Raw genomic sequence first — 27,762 nt, 5'->3', positions numbered from 1 at the left:
TATTTATTAATATATTTAATCATTTCTCTGTATATAACATTTAAAAATTTAATTTAAAAAAAAGAAAAAAATTTTTTTTTAAATGGAGTTACCATCGTGGCACAGTGCAAACGAATCTGACTAGGAACCATGAGACTGCAGGTTCCATCCCTGGACTGGCTCAGTGGGATGAAGATCCGGCATTGCTGTGAGCTGTGGTGTAGGTCACAGACGTGGCTGGTATCTGGCATCGCAGTGGCTCTGGCACAGGCCGGGAGCTACAGCTCTGATTAGGCTCCTAGCCTGGAAACCTTCATATGCCATGGGTGCAGCCCTAAAAAGGCAATAGACATAAATAAATAAATAAATAAATAAATAAATAAATAAATAAATAAATAAATAAAAATAAAATCAGCAAGGATTTATATTTTTTACTTTGGGTTATAATTCATCACTACTTTATTTCCTTGCTCAAACTTTCCCAACTTTGGCCACTGGGAGCACTTTCGTTTCTTTTTGTTCTTTGATGTACTCACATCAATGTGGGGCTGTTTTTATTTTGGGGGGGGGGACAACACGTTGTTACTTTCTGGGGTATTGTATCTTTTCATATATATTTAAAAAGGTATCTTTAAAAGATTATGACTTTTTAAAGACACCACTGAAATGTATCCCATCTTGAAAAATAATTTCTTAATATCATAAAGTTCGTATTTAAAATTTCCAGATAGTCTCAAATGATTTTTAATAGTTGGTTTGGTCACATAAGATTCTACCTTTGCATTGAGTGGTATATTTTAAAAAGAAATTTCTCTCTTAATCTTCTCATTTTTCTTATATATTGAAGTAACTGCAGTTTTTCTCACGATTTTGTTGCTTACATTCACGCTGATAATATTTCACAGGTGGTGTGTGCTTCTATTGCTCCACATCAGAAACCACTTAACATCTAATCAGTTTCTCTTTGGGGGATATTAACTTAACGAGTTCTAGTGTTGTCAGCCCCACCCATGCACTGTAAAGTTTCCCATCAGCTTTTCATCTAATGATTCTGGATTCACTTGATGACCACTACCTAAATACATTATTTCATTAGAATTTCCAAAATGGTGATGGTCTACCTTTTCCTTTGCATTTATTACCTGAAATTCTATTAAAAAAAGAACTTTCATGGGAATTCCTGTTGTGGCTCAGCAGGAACAAACCCAACTAGTATCCATAAGGACACAGGTTCCATCCCTGGCCTCACTCAGTGAATTAAGGACCTGGAGTTGACATGCGCTGTGGTGTAGTTCACAGCTGCAGCTCTGATCCAGCTTTGCTGTGGCCATGGTGTAGACCAGCAGCTACAGCTCCAATTGGATCCAAGCCTGGGAACTTCCATATGCCCTATATAAAAAGCAAAAAAAAAAAAAAAAAAAGGACTTTCCCACATTAACTGTTTGACTGAGATACAGTTTGCAGCAGAAAAGGTAGGATGCTTGATTCTTTCATCAGTTTTCAGAATGTGATGATTCCTTGGCATCCTTGAAAGGTAACCAACGACATTTTAAAAAATCAACATACTCATTGATTTTTAACCTAGTAGATGTGTCTCAATTGCTACTATTTTTGAACCCTGAAATTTTCCCATCTTTGACCAGTGGGAACACCTTTGAACACCTTTGGCTCCTGGCTCCTGAGTCTTTTTGACACACTCCTATTTTTGTTTTCTTTGCATTCTTTTTTGGGGGGGGAGGGCACGCACCTGCAGCATACGGAAGTTCCCAGGGTAGGGGTTGAATTGGGGCTTTAGCTGCTGGCCATAGCCGCAGCCACAGCAACGCAGGATCCCAGTGCGTTCGTGACCTACACCACAGCTCACGGCAGGCAATGCCAGATCCTTAACCCACAGAGCAAGGCCAGGAATTGAACCTGCATCCTAATGGATACTAGTGGGATTCGCTTCTGTTACGCCGCAATGGAAACTCTCTTCTTTGCATTCTGATATAACCAGTATATCCTAAGCTTTCTTACACATTTCTTGCCCCAAATATAGATTCAGGCCTTGAGCTCCAAGAGGAGCCCAGGTGATTTTTAGTGGGGAATTATATTTAGAGATTATAGGAAAATAGGGTTATGCATTGAGATGATCATTGCTCTAGGCCTTTTCAGTGCACAGATTTCTTTTAACGGAAAAAAAAATGCATCATGAGTTTATGCTAATATTTCTAAATTCAAATTTAGTAGTTCACACTGATGTTTCTAAATCAAACTTAGGATTGCAGTGTTTTTACTTAATTTCTTTGATTTTTTTATCTTTTTTTCATCCCTTTACTTTTAACAATCTTTTTTTTTTTCCTTTGTCTTTTTTGCCTTTTCTAGGGCCGCACCTGAGGCATATGGAGGTTCCCAGACTAGGGGTCTAATCGGAACTGTAGCTGCCAGTCTACACCACAGACACAGCCACGCAGGATCCAAGCTGCATCTGCGACCTACACCACAGCTCACGGCAATGCTGGATCCTTAACCCACTGAGCAAGGCCAGGGATGGAACCAGCAACCTCATGGTTCCTAGTCGGATTTGTTAACCACTGAGTCATGACGGGAACTCCCTGATTTTTTAATCTTTATATTTTCTTTTTTTAATACTGAAAATCTTGGTTCCCAAAGATTATGTATATGCTTTATACTAATATATTTCAGAAATGACAGTATGAATGTTATTACTGACAATATTCATATTAAAAAGCTTAGAGTTTCTTTTTAAATGTTTCCCCTGGAAACGACATCTCAATAGTACTGTGTGGTCAATTTATTGTTTTAAAGTCAAATCATTTCTTTACTGTCACATTTTAACTGCATGTTTTTAAAATATTTTTATTTTTTCTACTATAGTTGATTTACAATGTTCTGTCAACTTCTTCTGTACAGCAAAGTGACCCAGTCACATATATCATATTCTTTTTCCTCACGTTATCCTCCATCATGTCAGTATCTTCCTTTAAGAAGGAAGGTGCCATTTCCTGTTGAAAAGGGGAACAGAGTTACACAATCTTGATTTCTTTTTTTAATGTGGGGTTTTTAATTTTTATTTGGGGGGTTGTTTGGGGGTGGCTTTTGCCAGTAGTTAGTATCAAAGAAGCTTAACAGAACAGGAAAAAGTTTTGCTTTATCAACACGAATTGATGACTTAAGATTAACTATATTTACTCGACTTGTGCTTTAGAAGTATTAAATCAAAGAACAGCCCTTCACTGGACAGAGTTGGTTTGCAAAACCTCCACAGACTGAAACAGCTCACCTCCGATTGCGATTGGGCAAGGGTATTCAATACACTCCCCCCCATACAATTGTTATTATTATTATTTTTGCTAATTATTGAGCAGCTGCGTGTCAAACCCCATGCTGTGTGCCGTCAAGGAGCTCACAGTCCAGTACTGGACACGAACTGATCAACTGTTTATTATTAAACAATGGCAGTCGGTGCTACGCGATGGATACAAACGCGGTGTTATGGAAACCCCTGGAGCCTCTCCCAGAGACTAGATGTCAGGTGGGCAGGGAGGCTGCTCCTGCTGATTCCGCCCATGTCAGGTGCATCAGAACTGGGAAGTCACAATTTTGAATTCTCTCTCTTTTTTTTTTTGTTTATTTGTTATTTTGTTAACACGGACACAATTTAACAATTCTAATTTTTTTGTAGTTTTTTTTTTTAACAAGTCAGGTGCCATAAACATTCGAATAATCCATTCTTTAAAAAGCACGTTTACAACATCAAAAGAATTAAGATGAAATATAAACCTTTCTACCTACAATTTTTATAGATTAACCAAATCACAAAACCACAAATAAATGTTAAATTGTAACAACATGATGAATAAACATTCAGATTCTTAATAAAAATCTTCCTTTAACATTTGTTTTACACTTACCATTACACAAAATAGTCTATGCAGAATTTTGGGGTACATACGATACCAGGAAGGCATCAACAGTACAAAGCAGATACGAAGCGGTTTCAGAACTTTCTTGAGTGCTCTACATGGATATTGAATTCTCTTTTATTACTTTATGCCCCTAAAATGAGTAAGGGCCAAAGGGTGAAGAGGGATTATCTCCAAGGGGCGCGTCCTACGGGAAGCGATAACCCGTTTGGGCCGGGGCGGGGCTTGATACGCAGAGCTGTAACCAGAGGCAGGAGGGAGAGGTCGCCGAGTCAGCCAGGGCGGGGGTATCCAGCAAGTCTAAGGGCAGGGCTGGGCGCAGGGGGCGGGAGACAGCTTTGCCGGCCCCGCCCACTGCAGACAGGTTACCCCGGCCCCAAGGTGCGTCGCGTCACACCTCCCACGCAGCGCTGATTGGCTTCTTCAGGCGGCCCCGCCCCCTCAGCAGTAGCCAGGCCGGCTTCGGCGTCGCCGCCATCTTTGTTGATGTGTCAGCTCCGCGGGGGCTTGGGGAAGGCGCGGCAGAGGTAACGTGGTCTCGGCTCTGTCCCCACCCCTGTCGCCCCCCCCACTTCCTGGTCTGCGGGACCCCGCTATGGAGAAGTTGGTCCCAGAGCCGGAGCTCCAGCAGTCTTGTTAGGGGTGTGGCCTGAAGCTCGGAGAAGTGGGGTAAGTGCCTCGGGGGGCGCTTGGGGCGGACCGGGGAGTCGCGATGGCGTGCGGCCGACCGCTCACCTCTCCCGCGGTCCTGAGGGTTCTGGGGCCGGCTCCCCACCTGATTTCTCGAGGGAGCGAAGCGAGGGCTGGGGTACGGAGTTCGGAATCCCCTCCTCTCTGCCCCCCTCCCTTACTCCCCGGCCGCCAAAGGAGGAGGCGGCCGTGGGGTCGCGGGGGCTCATGGGGGCCGGGGCTCTGGAGCTACACCTAGAGCGCGGCGGAATTTGGGCGGATTCCTGGTCTCCCATTGCCTATTGCAGCTCAGCCCCACCTGCTCGGTCCTAGACTCAATCTTGTAATTCTCTTTTCGTCTCCAAGTTGACTGTGTTCTTGTTTTATGTTTACTGTTGGCGACTTTTTACCCTTTTCCGAATACTTCCATTATTGTGATTTAGATACGATTCTTTGGGATTGTGGATAGGAGAAATTGTTCTTGCTGTTTATGTTGCCTTTCGATCAAGGACATGAAGGCATTTGATAAACTTGGTAAGGATCATATTTCAAATTAGGGTCATTGTCAAACTTGTAAAATGGTAAAAGCCCTTCTACACGTCCCCTAGTAGCAACTTTGGGGAACAGTGCAGTTACAATTATTGCTTGACTTTTGACAACTTAAAAACTTCAGCTAATATTTATATCCTGATTTTGTTCAGAAGGAAGAGGCCTGGATTTGGAGTTGGAACATTTAGACTATTTTTGATTTGATAATCTTGTTAACTTAAGGAATTATATAGTTAGTAATGCCATGCAGACCCAGACAGTTGGCAGTTTTCTGTGTGTGTGTGTGTGATATACCTTTGACACCCATTTTTCTTATTTCTTCCAAAATGATAGATTGAGAGTTTTTCTAAGGAAAATGTGCGGTAAATCAGTGGAAGTGTTCCAGAAAGGTACTGATAGTCATTCAAAAAAAAAAAAAAAAAAATCTGTTAGGTGTTCAGATATGCCCGTTGTGGGTGTAGCTTTCCTAACTACTACTTACGCCTTCATATTTGTAGTGTTGATCTTGTGGGAAAGATTAAGGTTCTGGAGATACTGATAGTAAAACTAGAGTGTCTTTGTATAAAGTATACTGTTCTCTATACAGCTATTTTCCAGTACTTTATCCACAAGCAGAAAACAGTGATGATTGGCATAGTTTTTTTCATTTTTCCTGTTATTTTAAGCACAGTGATGGTATAGAGTGACTCACAAATCTTGAAGTGTAAAGAATTAAAACTCCTTATTCATTGTAATAAGTAAGACTGTATAATTACTTAAGATTCTACCTGGAAATGCATGGGTTTTTTTTTTTTTTTTTTTGCTTTTTGGGGCCCTGGGGCGTATGGACCTTCCAGGGAAAGGGGTTCAATCTGAGCTACAGCTGCCTGCCTCCCCACAGCCACAGCAATGCAGCGAGCTGCTTCGTGACCTATACCACAGCTCATGGCAACGCTGGATCCTTAACCTACTGAGCAAGACCAGGGATTGTACGGTGTCCTTAGGGATACTAGTTGAGTTCTTTACCACCGAGCCACAAAGAGAAGTCCCTGGCATGTGTTTATGTTGGTTTTATTCTTTTTAAGACCTTGTCTAATTCAGAACACCTGCATATAAACTCAGAGGTTCCTTTAAGCAATGGAGATTCCATAGAGTATCATTGGTATTTCAGAGTCTTTTTTTTTTTGGTCTTCTGTCTTTTTCGAGGGCCACACCCACTGCATATGGAGGTTCCCAGGCTGGGGGTCTAATTGATGCTGTTGTCGCTGGCCTACACCACAGCCACAGCAATGCCAGATCCAAGCTGCATCTGTAGCATACACCACAGCTCACAGCGACACCGGATCCTCAACCCACTGAGCAAGGCCAGGGATTGAACCCGCAACCACATGGTTCCTAGTTGGATTGTTTCCACTGTGCCAGAACTGGAACTTCGGTATTTCAGAGTCTTAATCATTGCTAACAGGAAAGGAGTGTTGTAGCACAGTAACTACTCTTTAACCTTTTAGTTCCTTCACCTGTAAACTAAGAAGTTGTTCTTTGATATTATACAATGACAGCATAGCTGATAATGTTTGCGTAGTATATTCAGTTTAAAGTTATCTATTTACAGCTGCATGCTGACATCCAGGTCTGAAGGTAAAACAGTGAAGTATGCTTTTTAAAAGGAAGAGATAATAGGTCTGTTGAAGCAGCCTTGTTTAGAAAAATCATCTTTCCTGTGAAGAATGACTAACTGCTAGTTTTTAAAATTCATTTAACAGTTTCATGTTAAAGTAAGTCTCCATGCCTAAAGTTCTGTTTCTTTTTTTTTTTCCAATAAAATTTGGATTTGTCTTTTACCCTTTATCTCTAGCTTTAAATAATTAAGGCTGATTCTCGAATTTGTCATAAGCATGTCTTTGGGCTTACAGTGTTGGGCATGTTTAGTATCATTTCAGGACAACCTTGGGAGCATATAATTTAAATTTGCAAATAACCCTCTCATCTTATATTATTTCAAACGTCACCTTTGAACTTTATTTCTTAGCTACTGAGATTTTAAAAATCTACTTGGGCTGTGAAGGAAACAAAAAGTATTGGCGTGAAAGGGCAGTAGATACAAAGTGGAAATCAAACCCAGCAAAGGAAAGTATTGATTAGATTGAGTGTAGTTGTCCGTCATTAAGACATGAAATGTTAAGTCTACTGTAGGGATGATTATGTAGTAGCTAATGAATAATTTAGTTTTTTGGTAAACTACATCATTCCAAATTAACCAAGCCCAGGCCAAAGGTGGCTTCAAAATGTAAACATTAACCAGAACTTCTTGGGAGTTCCCATTGTGGCTCAGTGGTTACAAACCCGACTAGTATCTATGAGGATGTGGGTTCAACCCTTGGCCTTGCTTAGTGGGTTAAGCATCTGGCATTGCTGTAGCTATGGTGTACAGGCTGGCAGCTGCAGCTCCAGTTTGACCCCTAGCCTGCGAACTTCCAACTTCCATATTCCTCAGGTGTGGCCTTTAAAGCAAAAAAACAAAAAACAAAAAAAACCCCTTAGAACGTCTTAATATAAGGCAGAATTCACCTTAGCTTAATTTTTAAAAGTTACTAGCCTTCGTTTTTGAAAGGGGTCAGCCCCCCCCCCACCCACTTTGTTTTAAAATTTTCCAATTTTGGGAGAAACTGGCTGAAAATATTTCCATGTTTTCTTAGACTTGTTAAAATTAATTTGGTGAGCTCTATGTAAGTAGCTTCAAAATGGGATTTGTTTATTAATAATTTTTCTACTTTAAATTTATTTTATGAGTTCAGGTTGTGGCTCTGGAAACAAACCTGATTAGTATCCATGAGGGTTTCGGTTGGATCTCTGGTCTTGCTCATTGGGTTAAGGATCTGGAGTTGCTGTGGGCTGTGGTATATATAGGTCACAAATGATGCTCAGATGTGGGTGAGGGTAGGCCAGCAGCTCTCACTCTGATCCCTAGCTTGGGAACTTCCATGTGTTGCACCGATGGCCCTTAAAAGCAAAACATTAAAAAAACCTTATTTTAGGAGTTCCCTTGTGGCTCAGCGGGTTAAGGATTCTCAAGCGTTGTCACTGCTGTGGTATGGGTTTGATCCCTAACCCTGGAACCTCTGCGTGCTGTGGGCATGGCCAAAACACCCCCCACAAAACTTTAGAGATATATAAAATTGGATCTATAATACTTAATACTGGTAATATGACATAACTTGATAATGTGATATGTGATATGGCCACCTACCCTCTTTTTCCTTGAATCTTTATGGGATCATTTTTCTTATTATTGTGTCGCAGGATTGGGTACTTTTTGGGAGTGGGGGGTCCTGCTGCATCTATTTCTGTGAGTTTTTTCAACATCTTTTTTTAATGTGCGATATAATATACATACTGTAAAATTCACAAAGCCCTGACCCTTGGGCAAAGCTAAACACATCCCTAGAGGGATAATTGACCTTGGCCTCTGGTAGTATACTTTTTAAACCAGTGGACTTAAGACAACTTTAAGAGCTAGTGATGTTTCACATAAAGGATCCCCATGTATTAGAGTTAAAATTTACCCAAAAGCTTAGTTAAAATCTGACCACTTTACAAATGTCTTCCTTTTGATAGAACTCATCTAGAGTTCTTTGAAATAACCAGCTCAGTTTTTAATCTTTTAAATGAGATTGAATTCCTGCCACAGCAGTGACAACTCAGGATCCTTAACCTGCTTCACCACCAGGGAACTCCTGTTGCTTCTGATTTTAATTGCCATATTGGAACCTTGTTAGAACTGGTCAGAAGGATAGTTATTTTGTTTATGCTGTTTTCAAGGTGTATTTGGGGAATGTGTAAAAGACCTTTGCGTGCACTTGATTTCCCTTTAAGGGCAGCCATTATGTTGAGGAACAGGAGAGCCTTCACGGGCTCTAATTGCTTGTCTTAGTGGACATTATTTAAGTAGCTACAGCTAGTATTATTTGAGACTCAAATGGTATAATTTGCAAGTTTAAACCTTGTAATTTGTTGTAAATAACATTTATACTGAACTGAGTCAGATGTTTCTGTTGGATTTAAACACTCATGCGTATCTTATATAGCTTCTGATGGAACACTGACAGTATTTTAATTTTCAAAATTTTGAAATACTGTAAACATAAAGAGTGAAATATTTAGCATAGATTATATATATTGGCCCATGACACTAGAATGTAAACTCCATAGGAAATGTCTCTGTTATTCACTGCCATGTTCCCAACACATAGAACAGTGCCTGAACATAAGGCATGCTCAATACATATTTGGTGAATGAGTGAATATCTAGTTTAGAAATGTTTTCTGACTTGGTGCTTTTGTATGAGGCTTGTATGTTTGATAATCTGTTACCAAATATCTGTGGATTCGATTCATTTTTATTTGCGTTTATTTAATAAGCTTAAGTTCTTTTGTTATTTGTACTGCTAATTACTAGGAAGCAAGAAATAGCACCAAAATCTGTTGAAGATAGTGTTTTCATTTATAAGGCTCTTATATGAAAATCAGTTTGTACAATTGTGAGTTCTTTGGTTAAGAAATAAAATCCAGCATGGATAATGGTTGGTTTTAAGGCAAATAAAAAATGTTTCTTGACCAGTTGCCTACAGCTGATGAGCTCCAGTAAGAGCGAAACCACTTCTCACTCCTTTGGAACAGTTTTGAAGTGTGAATTGGTCCTGTAGTACTGGGTCAGAAACAACTCTGGGGGAAAAAATGCTTGAATTAAGAGGAATGTTGTGGCTGTGCTGCTTAAATACAGTATTTTAATGAGTAAGAGTTGGTAAAAAGTCAAATAACCTGTGTTACTTCTTACCTCAGGGAACAGATACTGTAATCTCTAGTTGGAGTCATTGTATCTGTATACATACATGGGTGTGAATTTGTTTTGTACAAGCACTTTGAATTAAAAGTCTTGTAAACATATGTCTAGATTGACATCCTACCCCTTTAATCTACTCCTAAGCTATTCCATCCTCAGTAGTTTCAGTGACAACTACTGCCTTTACCCTCACCCCCAAGAAAAAACCTGGACAGCACCCACGTTGGCCTACATCAGCATTACCAACTGGAAGCCTGCGAGAGGACCCTGCTGACTGTTTTTTTTTTTTTTTGCCTGGTTAATCATGCCCATAATCAAACTCGTCACCACTCCCCTCCCCCCACCGTTCTTCTTCAGTTATTTACTCTTTGGTGATGGCTTTTTACATACCACACATAGATCTTTAACGCCACTTCTTTTCCTTTTGCCTCCAATCAGTAATCATTTGAGCATCTGAAAACTAAGTTTGTAGGCTAAGTGGTTATCAGATGCCTGTTTATATGAGGACTTTTCAAAGATCATGGGCATATCACTGAGCATGATATGCTCAGTGTATAGAAAGTGCGTCTTTCGAAGCTAAACCAAGCCTTCTTTAATTTATAGGAGGATCATATGTGAAAACAGAATCTTAAGTTGAGATAGCTATAAAAACAGGGTTTCTGTTTTTCTTTTTCTTTCTTTTTGCTTTTTTAGGATTGCACCCAGGGCATATGGAAGTTCCCAGGCTAGGAGTTGAATCAGAACTGGAGCTGCCCGCCTACACCACAGCTACAGCATCGCCAGATCTGAGCTGTGTCTGCAGCCTATACCACAGCTCACAGCAACGTTGGATCCTTAACCCACTGAGCAGGGGCCAGGGATGGAACCTGCAGTTTCATGGATACTAGTCAGATTTGTTTCTGCTGCACCACAATGGGAACTCCCTTTTTCAAAACTAAACAAAACAAAAAAACCTGGATGAAATTTCTGAAAGAATAGGATGCTTTTGTTGTTCCCTACCATCCTGCACATTGTAGGTCCTTCTACAACCTTGTTCTTACCCTGTAACTAATTCTTCAGCCCCACAGCTCTGTGTAAACCCAGTGGGTTCCACTTTTAGTGAGAACTACTGAACAGCCTTAACAGGAATGACTAGGAGTTCCTGTGGTGGTGAAATGGAAACGAATCCGACCAGTATCCACGAGGACGCAGGTTCCATCCCTGACCTTGCTCAGTGGGTTAAGGATCTGGCGTTGCCATAAGCTGTGGTGTACGTTGCAGATGCAGCTCAGATTTGACCCCTAGCTTGGCACCTCCGTGTCCTGAGGGTGCGGCCCTAAAAAAAAGGGAAAAAAAGGAGCGTCACACAGAACACTGTGACTGTGTCCTTGATGAGTATAAATGCATTCTGTTTTCATTTATGTGAGAAATTACTTTTGTGCTTTCAATAAGGGAAAATTTGGAGGAAGATGTGGTGTTAGAACCCATCCTTTAAATATAATTAGGCTCTGTTTAGACTGAAGGGAAGGACATTCTAGATGAAGGTAAAGCCACGGGAATGTCACTGTGCACATTGTTTAGAGGAATCTTCAGGAGACGGATCAGGGACTGCCGAAGTACTAGGATTTGGGGAGTGTGTTGAGATAAGATTGGGAAAGGAGTGTAACTGGTTTATTGAGGAATTGCAACTCTGAGGTATAAGAATGAAATGCTCGCATCCCTTCCACTTCCCTCTCAGGTGCAGTCCTTTAACAATGTCTTGTGGTTTTTTTTGTTTTTTGGGTTTTTTTTTTTTTTGGCTTTTTAGAGTCTCACCCGAGGCATAAGGAGATTCCCAGGCTAGGGGTCCAATCAGAGCTACAGCTGCTGGCCTACACCACAGCCATAGCAACACAGGATCCAAGCCGTGTCTTCGACCTATACCACAGCTCACGGCAACACCAGATCCTTAACCCACTGAGCGAGGCCAGGGATCAAACCCGCAACCTCATGGTTCCTAGTGGGATTCATTTCTGCTGCGCCACAACAGGAACTCCAATAATGTCTTGGCTTGATGTCATAACTGTTCTGCCACTTTTGATTACTAGGGAAAATTTATTCCAGAAATTAAGACAGATTTCAATCATTTACAAAACAAAAGCAACTTTTCCTCAAGAAAAGTTGTAGCTGTTAGTTCCCAGCTGCTTTGATTAAGAAAGAAGTATAATCTGACTCTAAAACATGTTCCCTCTCCTTTCTCTAACTAGCCCTTCTGGAGTGGGGGGAAGAAGACCAGCCAGTGGAGGCAGAGTCCTCACTGTCTGAAACTTTAAAGAGGGAAGTGATTGCTCTGGCCTTACTCTGGTATATTTGGTTGCATTTGCTGGTGTCTCTGTGGAGGCGGTGTGTGTGGATTCTTTAGGGTAGTGTTGTAGCTCCCTGGTCCACTGTGCCATTGAGACCCACTTCATAGGGCAGGTCCTGTTGCCCTCTGGCAGAGATAGTGTAGTATACTCTTCAACCCTTTCTCTGGGTTGGGGCGGCACTTGCCCTGGTGCTGTCTCAAGTCACCCCCTCTCTCAATGGCCGCCTTGTTTTTTCACTTGAAGTTGCAGGAAGAACAGGAGAGAGGAATGGAGTGAGTCTGAGAAACTAACAATTCAGGTGTTCGGGTCAGAAGGTATCAGACCTGGGCTGGGTTGCAGGTAGGGACAGTGACAGTAGAAAGGAGGGCGTAATTGTAGGAGACATGAAATTAGGAAAAGAAGGGAAAGGAAAGAAATGAATCTTGACTAAGAAAGTGATGCCACTGACAGAAATAACAGAGATTATCTGAGGGTACTCAATTTTAGGAGCTCTAGTTACGAGTTTGGATTTAGCCATTTTTAGTTTGAGCCAGTATTCAGGTGGAGATTTTATTATAGGTATAGAGGAAGTGAAGACAAAAAGATAATTCATTAACTGTAACTCAGTAGCACAGGACTGAAAATAATTAGAGTGGGCATCAACTATGAGTTTTTGGTTTTTAAGTTATCAGAATTCTAGGAGGGAAAATAAAGTTGAGGACTGAACCCTGGGGAACATGAAACCTGAATGAGAAGATAACTATTGTTAATGCCTTTCTGTTGACAAAGCATGGCACACAGACAAGGGTTTTCAAAGATAGCTTCTTCTCAGTTGTTCTCACTGTACTGGAGAGTCACAATGCCTTCATACACTTACTCTCTTTTAAGTAGATTCTTTCTTTTTTTAGATTTTTAGGGCCACACCCACAGCATATGGAGATTCCCAGACTAGGGATCAAATCAGAGCTACAGCTGCTGGCCTACACCACAGCCATAGCAAGGCAGGTGCAGGTTCCGAACCACATATTCGACCTACACCACAGTTCACAGCAATGCCAGATCCTTAACCCACTGAGCAAGGCTAGGGATTGAACCCACAACCTCATGGTTCCTAGTCGGATTCATTTCCACTGTGCCACGACGGGAACTCCCTGATGTATCCACTTCTTTTTCTAACCTTATATGACTCCAGTAAATGCTTTGTTGATATTTGACAAAAGAAGTTGACAATTGTTTTTCATTAAGATTACTGGAATATTTTATATTTATCTGTCTCAGGATAATTTTTGAAGTTGACTAAGTTTCAGAAAATAGATTAGTGGCCCTCATAAACAGCATAAAAATGCATTCTAACATTATAAAATTAGTTTTGTACGTGTTTCTTTTCTGACCTAGGCAGTGCACATGGGGTCCATTTGAGTTGCGCTGACTATGGTGTGTTCTGGATGAGAATGTTTGGAAATTGTCATGGTACTTCCTACATCCCTGGATTAAAAATGAATTCCTGTCAGGGACCCTTTACACCCTGACTTTCAGCTCAGCTCTAGGTGTCTCTGTTTTATCATAGGTAGCTGTATTTTGTTTTGTTATTGTTTAGTTTTCTTTTTCCATAAATATTTATCATTGTTCGTGTGCATTGTTCTATTATCTTGATTTGTAATTTCTTGCCTAGTGTTTTCATTGCTATCTTATTTCTCTGGTGGTTTCTTACAAATTCTTTAGATAATCTTTTTCCCCTTGTGGAGCCGAAGGAATTCTAAACAATTCTTTGGCACTAATCTTCCCATTATTTCATTTCATACCCAGCAACTTCTGGGGGTGATTGCCAAATGGCAACTAAAGTTAAGTTGAAGTTGTAGGACTGAATTGAAGGAGACCACAGAATGAGACTTTGTAGCACCAAGCTGGTTGTGGCTCACTTGGATTGGCTGTTATATTCTTTTTTTTATTTTTTTTCTTTTCCTCCCCTAAGGAAAGTTTTGTTTTTTTTTTGTTTGTTTGTTTTTGTTTTTGTTTTTTTTTTTGCATGTGGAAGTTCCCAGGCAAGGGATCAAACCCACACCACATCAGTGACAATGCTGGACCCTTAACCTGTTCCAAGAAAAGAATTTCCGAAGAATTATTAGTGGTAAAATGTGTGGTCTTAGTTTTTCCACATCATGGGATATGTGGAAATACATATGGGTCTTGGTGGAAAAAAACTTAATTTTTTTTTAATGTCTTAATTTTTTTAGATGTAAAACGAAGACCAGGAACTGATTTGAAGAAATGCAGAGTGAATTGTTGCCAGTCAGCATGTCAGAGACAGAGCACATAGCCTCCATTTCCTCTGATCAAAATATTGAGAAAACACCTGAAATAAAGGAAGACTCATGCAACTCGTTTTCTGGTGACGAAAACAGCAGCTTAGGAAATGAGTCCAAACTATTGTCATTAAACTTTGATAAAACTTTATGGCAGCCTAAGGAACTCAATAATCAAAATGAAGCACAGGAAAATTCTATTCCAGATCATCGTGCAGGTGAGGATTCTTGTGCTAAAACAGACACATGCTCAGAAAATTCTGAACAAATAGCTAATTTTCCTGGTGGAGATTTGACAAAGCAAGTTTTGAAAGCAAATGAAACAGAACAAACAGTGACCCAAATATTGGCGGAATTAAGGTCATCTACACTAACAGAAGCAGCTAATCAGAAGACTTATTCCGAAAGTCCTTATGATACAGACTGCACCAAGAAACTTATTTCAAAAATAAAGAATGTTTCAACATCAGAGGAATTGTTAGAAGAAATAGAATCTGAGCTCTTGTCTACTGAGTTTGCAAAAGAACACCGAGTACCAAATGGAATGAATAAGGGAGAAAATGCATTAATTATGTTTGAAAAATGTGTGCAAGATAAGTATTTGCAGCAGGAGCATACCATAAAGAAGTAAGTTTTTTTATTCTCTTGGGTTGTTTTTTTCCCACAGGGATTAAACATTGAATTCCTTAAGGGAAGGTATCATTTTATCTACTTTTACTTCCACAGTAGAGCCATGCACATAGTAGTTGAGTAATTGAAAAATGTCAAGTTTGCCTAGTAGTTTATAATTTTTTTAGAATGTAGTATTCTCATTATTTTAGAAATAAGTAAAGATCTTTGTTATCTACGTATGAGGTCACTGGTTTGAATATGATTCAAAATTCCTATTTTATGTATAGTCTTAATATATAAGTTTAAAAGAATGAATGTTTTGGAGTTTCCCTTGTGCCACAGTGGGTTAAGGATCCCATGTTGTCATTGCAGCAGCTTGGGTTGCTGCTGCGGCATGGGTTCAGTCCCTGGTCCAGGAACTTCCACATGCTGTGGGTGTGGCCAAAGAAAAAAGAATGTTTTATGAAATAGTGTATGTTCATTAAAGATCTAGAAATATTTATATACAACTCAGATTTCTCAGTTTTGAAAGAATGTAGAGTGTAATATTGTCAGAACTAAGATAAATTCAAAAAGAATAAGTCTTAAAATTTAAAAAATTTTCCTAAAATCCCCATTGTAAATTCATTGGTTTAAAATATTAAAATTTAGAGACCAGGATAATTGGTATATTATTATTCAGTAAAGAAGAACATAGTTATTTTTAGACTTCTCTTGGATTTGTAGAGTTAATTTCTATATTAATGACAGTTTAACTTTGTCTTTTCCTAAAAGTATTATATCACCCTGTGTTTTTATTTTAGATTTATATATTAAATGATGCATATGTTTAGGTACTCATAACTTTTAAGCAAGGAAAATAAAACTTGCTAGTTTTCACTAAAATACAGACTGATTGACTTTAAAAAAAATGATACTTAAATTTTTCTGGAATGGGAGGTGTGTGGGTAGAGGAAGGGGAGGAGGAAATCTACATAGAGGAGGATGGCAAAGAAAATGTACCATAATCTGAATATTGCTGGTATGCGATTGACTTTTAATGAATCTTGCTTTTCTGGTCTCTACTGTTCCAGATTATCAGTGGATCAGTCTTCCCCAAACAGCTCACTGACTCTTCATTGGTTTATTCGGTGATTTTTTTTTTTTTTTTAATTCGGTGATTTTTAATGTCAGAATCCAGAGCCCTTCTTTTTTTTTCTATTTTTAACTTTTACTTTAAATTTTGATAAAATACATATAACATAAAATTTACCATCTTAACAGTTTTAAATGTGCAATTTGATAGTGTTGAGTATGTTCACATTGTTGTGCAGCCAGTCTCCATAACTTTTTGATTTTAACAAATCGGAAGCTCTATTCCCACTAAACAACTCCCTGCCCCAGCCCCTGGTAACCACATTCTACTTGGTTTCTGAGTGTTAGACTGCTCTTAATACTTCATATAAATGAAATTGTATGGTATTTGCCTTTTCGTGACTGCCTTATTCCACTTAGCATATGTCCTCAAGGTTTATTCATATCGTAGTATGTTGTCAGTTTCCTTGTTAGGATTGAATAATGTTCCATTGGAAGTATATACCACATTTTGTTTATCCATTCATCCATCAGTGGACATTTGGTTTGCTTCTACCTTTTACTTATGGTGGATAATATTATGAACATGAGCATACAAATATCTCTGAGGCTCCAGGGCCTGCCTTTTTTTTTTTGTCTTTTGTTGTTGTTGTTGTTGCTATTTCTTGGGCCGCTCCCGCGGCATATGGAGGTTCCCAGGCTAGGGGTTGAATCAGAGCTGTAGCCACGGCCTACGCCAGAGCCACAGCAACGCGGGATCCGAGGCGTGTCTGCAACCTACACCACAGCTCACGGCAATGCCGGATCGTTAGCCCACTGAGCAAGGGCAGGGACCGAACCCGCAACCTCATGGTTCCTAGTCGGATTCATTAACCACTGCGCCATGACGGGAACTCCTCCAGGGCCTTTCTTAATACTGCCTTAAAGCTAATGGCAGCTATTGCTACCCAGAACTTTACCAGGATGCTGCTGTTATTAAAAAACTTAGGATTTCATATGTGAGCCATCAGCATTTCTGCCACTCTTGCTTTTTAGGATTACTTCATTTTCTTACTGTCTGTACCTACCTTTTAGACTTTCCTGCCTAAAGTGCCTCTTCCTGCTTACCTTGGATTTGGAGTCTTACCACTGTCATGCCTCTCTTGTAAATTATAAGATGTCATAGATTTAATAAATAATAGCAGGAACATTTTGATGCTATTAATTAAGTGCCTGGCAACATTCATGGAACTTTCACAACAACCCTGTGTGGTATGCTTGAACTATTATTATTCTCACTTTATGGATGAGGTACCCGAAGCACAGAGAGATTAATTTGCTGAAGATGACATGCTAGTAAATGGCAAAGTTAAATCTGAACGCAATTAGTTTGGCTTCAGTGTATTTTTTCTTCTTCTTCTTTTTTTTTTTTTTACTTTGAATGGCTGTAGCTGTGGCATTTAGATGTTTTTGGGCCAGGGATTGAATCCAAGTCTTAGCTGCAGCAGTGACGGATCCTTTAACCCACTGTGTCGGGCTGGAAACAACTTGCTCCCCCCCAGAGACCAGAGCTGCTACGGTCCGATTCTTAACCCGCTGTGCCACAGTTGAAATTTTTTTTCTTTTAATGTGGTTACATGTTGTTAAATTTATCTAGAAGTATTAGAAACACAGTAGAAAATTAATTCCTCCTTTTTACTCCATCCTGTCAGAATAGTGGCAGCGTGGTAGACTGGAGTAAGCAGTTCTGGTCAGAAGCCTGGATCTGGACAATTCCTGGTGCCACTTGCAAGCTGTTTCCTTGGTTAAATCAACCTCTTGGAGACAAAGATTTTTCGTCTTTATGAGGGGGATGATACTTATCTGATGGGATCATTTTGAGGACATTAAAGCAGTATAAAAATGTCAAATATTATTATTTTGCTTTTTAGGACTATACCAGTGGCCTATGGAAGTTTCTAGGCTGGAGGTCGAATCAGAGAGGCAGCTGCAGGACGACACCACAGCAACGCCAGAACCAAGCTGCATTTGTGACTTACATCACAGCTCACCAGCAATGCCAGATCCTTAACCCACTGAGCAAAGCCAGGGATCTAACTTGCATCTTCATTGATGCCAGTCGGATTCTTAACCCATTGAGCCACATGGGAACTCCCAAATATATCATTTTAAATCTAAGTTAATTTTTTGTTATACATGTAATATTTTAAATTTCAAATGCTTTGTGACTCTAAAACAACTTTTTTTTTTCTTTGTCATTTAATTTTCTGTAAAGAGAACCACCTTTCAGGTTCTTTTTGGCTTAAATTTTTCAAGAATGCATCTTTTTCCAAATGTCTTTGTTTATATACTCATTTCCCTATATATATATATATATTTTTTTTTTCTTTTTAAGCTTTTTAGGGCTGCATGTGCGGCATATGGAAGTTCCCAGGCTAAAGGTCGAATTGGAGCTACAGCTGCTGGCCTACACCACAGCCACAGCATCTTGAGATCTGAGCCAAGTCTGTGGCCTACACCTCAGCTCACAGCAACGCCATATCTTAACCCACTGAGCAAGTCCATGGATTGAACTCACGTCCTCGTGGATACTAGTAGGATTCATTTCCGCTGAGCCACAATGGAATTCTTACCTGTTTTCTAACATCAATGTTACTGTCCAAGGTCCCAACCAGAATTCTTAACGACAATAATTTGGTTTTTTGTTTGTTCTGGCTTTTTGCTTGTTTTAGTTTTTTTTTTGGGGGGGGGGGCTGCTCCTGTGGCATACAAAAGTTCCTGGGCCAGGGATTGAACTCGTGCCACAGCAGTGACAATGCCAGGTCCTTAACCTGCTAGGCTACCAGGGAACTCCAAAGACAGTTATTTTTGTGTAGGATGTACATTTGGCATATAGGAGTAACAATTTCAGGCCTTGTTGCTCTTCACTTCTCCCTCCCTAAATCATTTGCTTAATGAACTATAGTCAAGATTCTTGTGTTTCAAGTCATTTTCGCAACAAATCGAGGGTACGTCTTAATCATAAAGAACCTACGTTAAACCACTGTGCTTGAAGAAACTTGCATGCTTCATGTTTTTCTCTTTCTCAGACGTTTTCATTCCTTTCCTCCTCATTGCGTTGCTGTGCTCCTCAGAGAGGTCTGTCCTGCCTACCTTGTGTACAGCCACAGCTCACATCCCTCTCCCTGTCCTCTTGCCCTCCTGTAGTTTTCTTAATAGAATTTAATCACAGCTGGGCATTTCATTATATAGCTACGTAATGTTCATTTTAATTTCCCTCTTAGAATATCAGGGAGAGTTTGCTGATGTACCCCCAACATACAGACTAGCATAGGTACACAGTAAATAAGCATTTGTTGCGTGAATGAGGGAACTTCAGAGTAGAAGATGGCAAAGAATTAGACCTGGGTCCAAATCTCAGTTCACCCACTTAGTAGCTTTGTGACCTGGAATAAGTTCTAGGCTTCAGTTTTGGTTTCTTTTTCAAATTTGTAAAACGTAATAATAATAATTTCATAGACTTATTAATTTATAGATCTGAATATTAAATAATGCACTTAAAGATAAATTTAGTAAATAGTAGTTGTGTAATCAAGTGTTAAGTAATAGCTGCTGCTATAAGAATCCTTAAATATTAGTTGTTAACTCTTAGATACTTTATAATGCTGAGTACTTGTGCAGGAAATTTTTAAGGTTTTATTTATGTTTTTGTAGGGAACACAAAACAGAATTTCTGCTTAAACGTTGTTATTAACTCCTCTTCTATAACTATTGGAATATTATTAAAATATTCTTGAAATCTAAAGCAAGATCGCTCAACCTCTATTGACACATGGGGGCAGATCATTCTTTGTTGTTGGTGGAGCTCTTCCATGCATTGCTGCATGTTTAGCAGCATCCCTGCCTCTACCCATGAGAAGCCAGTAGCTAACCCTAACTCTCACCATTGTAGGGGCTACCAAAAATATCTCCAGACAAAGGCCTGAATGGGGAAAATTGCCCCTGGTTGACACTGATTGATTCGAAAGGATGCCAGTGCTGAAGGAATGAAGTACATAATTCAGATGCCTAAAGACATAAACTTGGAACTTCCCTTGTGGTGCAATGGGTTAAGGATCCTGTATTGCCGCAGCTGTGGTTTAGGTCACAACTGCAGCAGTGGTTCAGTCCCTGGCCTGGAAACTTCCACACAACATGGTTGCAGCCAGAAAATAAAGATGCAAACTTAAAAGAGTGTGGTTTTCTTTATCTGATTATATTTCACTTTATTTGAAATATATCAGTTTCTAGGAAAAAGTTAGTGGCCTGACTGGCCAGAGAATGTTTTGTAAAGTATAACATATCATTACAAAAGGATTGCATAGGAATGTTCATTTATGAGTTGTTTAAGTATATGCATCCCAGTCTGGAAGCAGATTATACCTCATTGCCATTTTTTTTTTGTCTTTTTGCCATTTCTAGGGCCGCTCCTGCAGCATATGGAGGTTCCCAGGCTAGGGGTCCAATCGGAGCTGTAGCCACCAGCCTACGCCAGAGCCACAGCAACAGGGGATCCGAGCCAGGTCTGCAACCTACACCACAGCTCACAGCAACACCAGATCCTTAACCCACTGAGCAAGGCCGGGGACCGAACCCGCAACCTCATGGTTCCTAGTCGGATTCGTTAACCACTGCGCCACGACGGGAACTCCTCATTGCCATTTTTAATTATGTTTCACTTATACTGCCCTTTTTATATTTAGGTTAATTAAAGAAAATAAGAAGCATCAGGAACTCATCTTAGACATTTGTTCAGAAAAAGATAATTTAAGAGAAGAACTAAAAAAAAGAACAGAAACAGAGAAGCAGCATATGAACACAATTAAACAGGTAAAAAGACAAAATCTTTAAAGTCAGTTCAACTTAGAAAATTAAGTACATTCCTGAAAATTTGTATATAAATTGAAGTTCTGTGAGTTAAATCATACTTTAAATACATAAGATTGCTTGGTATGTGAAGTGTTCTCTTTGATGAACTAGGAGTCAGAGCCTGATTTTTTTGTTTTTTGTAAATTTGTATTTTTATATGATATGTATGACTGTATTCTACTATATATAATAGAAATCTGAGAAGAAGAGATGATTTGTTTGGCAGTCAAATAGATGGTTTTTACCAGTTAACAGAAGCAGTATATATGTAAAAGTTTACATCTGGCATTACAGTGTTATTAAGCATGTAGTTTAATATGGTTCCATTTTCAGTATTTGTAAACTATCCTGAAGACTGGTGTCTTACTTTAGATTTTATCTGACTAGCTAGCCTCCCCAGCCATTCCTTTCCTTTACCTTTTCATTTCTTTGTCCCCCCCATTCTTTTCTTCCTTCTTCCCTCCCTCTCTCTCCCCCCTTCCTTCCCTCCTTTTTCTTAAGAAAATGTACTGTGATACTTGAATCAACAAAGTGCATATTGAAGACTGGTACCAAAGCTGAGTTGCCTTTTCTTCTGTGGAAAGAATTAGAAACAATGTAGCCTTAAAAGAGTCTTTCTTTTTTTTTTTTTGTCTCTTTTAGGGCCACACCCAGGGCATGTGGAGGTTCCCAGGCTAGAGGTTGAATCAGAACCTACACCACAGCCACAGCAATGCGGGATCCAAGCCACATCCTCGGCCTACGCTGCCCCTCACAGCAACGCTGGATCCTTAACCCATTGAGCGAGGCTAGGGATAGAACTCTCATCCTCATGGATGCTAGTCAGATTCTTTAACTGCTGAGCCACAACAGGAACTCTGGAAAGTCTTTCCTTTTGTCTCACCTTTCACGGAAGGCTATAGCATGAAAGTAAAAGCAAACAGCTGATAATAATAAAATTTAAAACAAGTTTCACTTACACCTTCGTTTACTTAATGAACCTTTACATAGTTGGAAGGTGACTGTATTTGTAAAATTTTTGTGGTCTAAGGCTACCACATGTAGATCAAACTTAAAATTTTAAAGTGTTAAGGACCTTCAATAATAGGCCAAATTCATATTTTGGTAGGCAGATCACTGCTGATGGCCAGAAACTTCACACTGAATAGATGGAGGCAAAACCAGAGCTGTGTTAGTGGCTGTGCCTTTTTAAAAGAGAGTATTAGATACACCTTTCTTTTGCTTTCCAGTATAGTAGGGATTTCTTTCTTAATTTTATCTCTGGATCTGTACCATTTAATATGGCAGCCACTAGCCATATAGAGCTATTGAGTGCATGAAAGGTGGTCAGTTGAAATTGAGAGGTGCTGTGTGAAATACACATAATTTCAAAGACTGTACAAAAAAGGTAAGATGGCTCAGTTTTTCATGTTGAGACACATATATATATATATACACACACACACATATATAGGGTTTAATGAAACGTTGCTTCACCCATTTCTTTTTGCTTTCTAAAATTTGATTACTAAAAAATTGTGACTTGTATTTCTATTGGACAGTGTTGCTCTAGATAATCTCATCATAAGGGAAATTAGTACACAAGTACTATATATATATATATAAGCTAACATTTAGGGTTTTTTAATAGCAGCTTTATTGAGATATAATTCACATACCATGTAGTTCACTCGTTTCAGTATATAGTTCAATGGTTTTTGTGCAGTGTTTATCACAATTTTGGAAATTTTTATTACAAAAAAATCCCTGTGAATTCATTAGTGGTTATTATTTCCCTCCAACCCCTCTCATCTATTTCTCCCCAGTCTGTGGAACAACTGACCTACTTTCTGTGTTTGTATATTTACCAATTCTGAACATTTCATGCAGGTGGAATTACATAGTATGTGTCCTTCCCCTTCATGTAAATGGAATCATATAATATCTGGCTTCTTTCACTTGGTGTAATGTTTTCAGGGTTTCAATCAAGTTGTAGCTTATATTAGTACTTAATTTAATGGCCAAGTAAGAGTCCATTATATAGATATACAACATTTTGTTTATTCTTTCATCATCTAATGGATATTTGGGTTGTTTCTACTGTTTGGCTGTTATTAATTAATAATGCTGCTTTGAACATTCATGTGCAAGTTTTTGTGTGGAGATATGCTTTCATTTCTTTTGGGTGTATACCTAAAAGTGGAATTGTTGGGTCAAAATGATAACTATAATTTTTTGAGGGGGTGGCAGACTTTTCCAAAGTGGCTGCCCATTTTATATCCCTTCCGGCAGTGTTGGAAGGTTTCGGTTTCTCCATATTCTTGTCAACACTTGTTATTATTGAACTTCTTTATTATAGCCATCTTCATGGATATAAAGTATCTTATAGTTTTGATATGCATTTCCTTAATGACCAGTGAAATTAAACATCTTTTTCTGTGCTTGTTGGCCATTTATGTATCTTAATAGATATTTCTGGGGAAGTCCTTTGCCCATTTAAAAATTTTTTAAATTGTTGAGTTGAGACAGTTGTTCTTTTTTTCTTTTTATGGTCACACCTGTGGCATATGGAAATTCTTGGAGTAGGTTTTGAATCAGAGATACAGCTGAGGCCTATGCCACAGCCACAGAAACACTGGATCCAGGCCACATCTGCCACTTATGGCACAGCATGTGGCAACGGAGATCCTTAACCTACTGGGTGAGGCCAGGGATTGAACCCACATCCTAAGGGAGATAACATCAGGTCTTCAACTTGCTGAGCCACAACAGGAACTCTGTGATAGTTCTTTTTATATTCTGTATTATCAGATATGTGATTTGCATTTCTCCCATTCTGTGGGTTTGTTTTCACTTTCTTGACGGTGTGCTTAGAAGAAGAAATGTTTTAAATTTTGTTAATGTCCAGTTTTATCTATTTTTTCTTTTGTTGCTTGTGCAGTTGGCGTCATATGCAAGACTGATTGCAAATTGAAGATCATGAAGATCTACCCCTATGTTTTCTCCAAGAGTGTTATAATTTAGGCTTTTATATTTAGGTCTTGATTCATTTCGAGTTAATTTTTGTGTATGGTATGATGTAAAGGGTCCACAGTCGTTCTTTTGTCTGTGGCTGTCCAGTTGTCCCAGAACTGTTTATTGAAAAGACTGTTCTTCCTCTGTTGAATAGTCAGGACATTCTTGTTGAAGACCAATTTATATGTGAATTATCTCTAGAGTCTCAATTCTGTTTCATTGATCAACTTGTCTTTCATTATGCTGTTCTGATTTCTGTTGTTTTGCAGTAAGTTTTGATGTTGGGAAGTGTGAGTTCTTGAATTTTGTTCTTCTTTTCCAAGATTGTTAGGCCGTTCTCAGTTTTTTGAATATTACCATCAACTTATTCTGCAGTGAAACCAATGGGGTTTGTTAAGGATTGCATTGAATCTGTAGATTCAGTTTGGTGAATATATTGCCATCTTAACAATAGTAAGTTTTTCAGTTCACAAACATGGAAGGTCTTTCAATTTATTTAGATCTTTCTTTAAAGTGTTCTCTAGTTTTCAGAATAAATTTTGTGATTCCTTCATTAAAATTATTCCTAAGTTTATTCTTTTAATGCTATTGTGAATGGAGTTGTTGTCTTAATTTCATTTTTAGTATGTTAATTATAAGTGTATAAAGAGATTTTTCTTATATTCTATAACGTTGCTGAACTTGTTATTCTAAAATTTTTTGGTGAATTTCTTAGGATTTTCCATTTATAAGATCATGTCATGTGGAAATAGTTTTACTTCTTCCTTTCTCATCTGAGTGCCTTTTATTTCATTTCTTGCATGATTGTCCCAGCTGGACAATACAATGTTGCGTAGTATTGAAGTATTGAGTATTATTGAAGAAGTGGCAAGAGTGGATATCTTTCTTTGATTTCTGAAGCCTTGCCTTTCACCATTAGCTATGGGTTTTTTCACAGATGCTGTCAGGTTGAAGAAATTCCTTTTTACTCCTAATTTGTTTAGTTTCTTTAAATCATGAAAAAGTGTGAAATATTACCTAATGCTTTTTTTTTTTTTGCATCTGTTGAGATGATCATGTGTTTTTTGTTTTGTTCATATGGTATCTTACAGTAATTCCTGGATATTAAACCAGAGAAGATGGTTATGGTGTATAATTCTTTTTACATATTTCAGAATTGATTTGCTGGTGTTTTGTTGAGAATTTTTCTGTCTATATTCATAAGAGATAGTTGCTCTTGTAGCCTTCTTTTCTTGTTAAGATCTTTGTCTGGTTTTGGTGCCTGGTTGTACTGACCTCATAGAATGAGCTTGAAAGTGTTCTTTTTCTGGGGGCAGGGGGAAGAATTTGTGAAGAATTGGTGCTAAATCTTTGAATGTTTTGTAGAATATACCTGAGTAGTTATTTAGACCTGAATTTTTCTTTGTGGGTAGTTTTAAATTTTCTGTTATTGATTTAATCTCTTTACTCATTACAGGCATGCCTTTTTAAAAAAATTGTACTTCATATTCTTGCACTTCACAGATATTGCGGTTTTTACAAATTGAAGGTTTGTGGCAACCTGTGTTGTCAGATGATGGTTAGCATTTTTTAGCAATAAAGTATTTTTAAATTAAGGTATGTACACTTTTTTTAGACATAATGCCATTACACACTTAATAGACTATAATATAATGTATACCTAACTTTAATATGCACTGGAAAACCAAAAAATTTGTGTGACTTGCTTTATTGTAATATTTGCTTTATTGCAGTGGTCTGGACTGAACCCGCAATATCTCTGAGGTATGCCTGTATAGGTCTATACAGATTTTCTATTTCTTCTTGAGCCGTTTTTGGTAGTTCATGTCTTTCTGGAATTGTGCATTTCATCCAAGTTAAATTATTCATGGTATTCATTCATAATTCTTTTTATTTCTGTAAGGTCAGTATGTCCCTCTTTCATTTTGATTCTTGTGGTCAGTCTAGCTAAAGGCTTGTCAATTTTGTTGATCATTTTGAAGAACCATTTTTTGTTTTGTTGATTTTTCTCTGCTGCTTTCTATTTAATCTCCTCTCTAATCTTGATTCTTTCTTCTTGCTGGCTTTAGATTTAATTTGCTGTTATAGTTCCAGTGTCTTTGGTTAAAATTTAGTTCCCTAATTTGAGACCTTTCTTATTTTTCAGTATTCATGTTTATAGCTACAAATTTCCCTCTAAACGCTGCTTTAGATACATCCTTTAAGTATGTTGTATCTTTATTTTTATTTGTTACCTAGTATTTTCTAATTTCTCTTGTGATTTCTCTCTTGGATATATAGAGGTTTAATTTTTACATATTTGTGAAGTCTCAAATTTCTCTCTGTGTTATTGAGTTCTAATTTCATTCCTTTATGGTTGTTGAAGAAGATGGACATTGTATGATTGCAGTGTTTTAAATTCATTAAGATTTGCCTTATGACTGGCATGTATTCTGTCCTGAAGAATATTACATGTGCACTTGATGAGAATGTATATTTGCTGTTGCTGAGTGGAATGCTGTATAGATGTGTTAAATTTAGGTTGTTTTATAGTTGTGTTCAAATCTCCTATTTCCTTGTAATCTTATGTCTATATGTGTTCATAATTAAAAGTGAGGTATTGAAGTCTCCAAGTATTATTGTTGAATTGTCCATTTCCTTCTTCATTTCTCAGTTTTTGCTTCATGCATTTTGGTGCCATGTTATTAAGTGCATGTATATTAATAATTGTCCTATCTTTCTGACCCTTTTATCATTTTGAAATGAATCTAAAGTATCTTTGTAAATAGCATTTTGGTTTTTATTCCAATCTGGATAATGTTTTTATTCTAGTGTGACGGTCTCTGCCTTTTGATATGATTATTTAATCTTCTCTCATTGAATGTTACTATTGACAGTTAGATTTATGTCTATCATTTAAAAATTTTCTATGTCTATATATTTCTGTATATCTTTTGTTTCTATTTTGTTTCCCTATTTCTCATATACTGCTTTTTTTGCATTAAGTGAATACATAACATTTATGTTTTTTTCATTATATTTTCACTATTTTTTTGAGTTATTACATGGGTAATTATTCTAGAGCTTGCCATCCATCTTTCCAGAATCTGCTTCAGATTTGTATTGACTTAATTCTAGTGATATAGTAGAACATTGCTAACATTTACTTTTAATTTCTATGGTTGAAGTGTATTCATTGCATTCTTTTATGCTTATTACATTGTTTATATTTATTTGAAGTATTGGTGGTTTGTTATAGCTATAAAAGTAATCTGGGAATAATTTTCTTTACAGTTAGAGTTAAGAATAGAGGAACTTAATAAAGAAGTTCAAGCTTCCAAAGATAAAGTAGTAACTCAAGACATTGCAGCTAAAAATGCAATTCAGCAATTACACAAAGAGATGGCCCATCGGATGGAGCAGGTATTTTTCAAGTCATTATTAACTTTCTGATGATTTTTTGTTTATTAAAATAAACTAACCCTATTAGACGGTTTTGGACAATTTTGGACATTAGTGGTGCATTAGAAATAGAACATTTTATTTGCATAAAAATTAACCTTTTTTAAAAAATGGTAAAGCAGTGTATATAAATGCATGCTAACTACAAAAAAACTTCAACCTTTATTTCTCTAATTCTTTACAATATGCTGCCCTGATGAACATTA

General features: G+C 38.1%; 1 protein-coding gene across 1 annotated transcript in view; it reads left to right on the top strand.

The window, feature by feature from the left end:
• Nucleotides 1–4,382: 4,382 nt before the first annotated feature.
• Nucleotides 4,383–27,762, top strand: part of CCDC186 (coiled-coil domain containing 186) — a 52,391-nt gene continuing 29,011 nt past the window's right edge. The window contains exons 1-4 of the mRNA XM_047760426.1: nucleotides 4,383–4,574; nucleotides 14,480–15,175; nucleotides 20,956–21,082; nucleotides 27,389–27,517. Coding sequence (XP_047616382.1) covers nucleotides 14,514–15,175; nucleotides 20,956–21,082; nucleotides 27,389–27,517 — 918 coding nt within the window. The 5' untranslated portion in view covers nucleotides 4,383–4,574; nucleotides 14,480–14,513. The remainder of the gene's footprint in view (nucleotides 4,575–14,479; nucleotides 15,176–20,955; nucleotides 21,083–27,388; nucleotides 27,518–27,762) is intronic.

Source organism: Phacochoerus africanus, chromosome 15 (assembly GCF_016906955.1).
Source record: "Phacochoerus africanus isolate WHEZ1 chromosome 15, ROS_Pafr_v1, whole genome shotgun sequence".
Taxonomy (NCBI): Eukaryota; Metazoa; Chordata; class Mammalia; order Artiodactyla; family Suidae; genus Phacochoerus; species Phacochoerus africanus.
The sequence above is the reverse complement of the archived record's forward strand: the minus strand, read 5'-3'. Positions and strand labels throughout refer to the sequence as shown.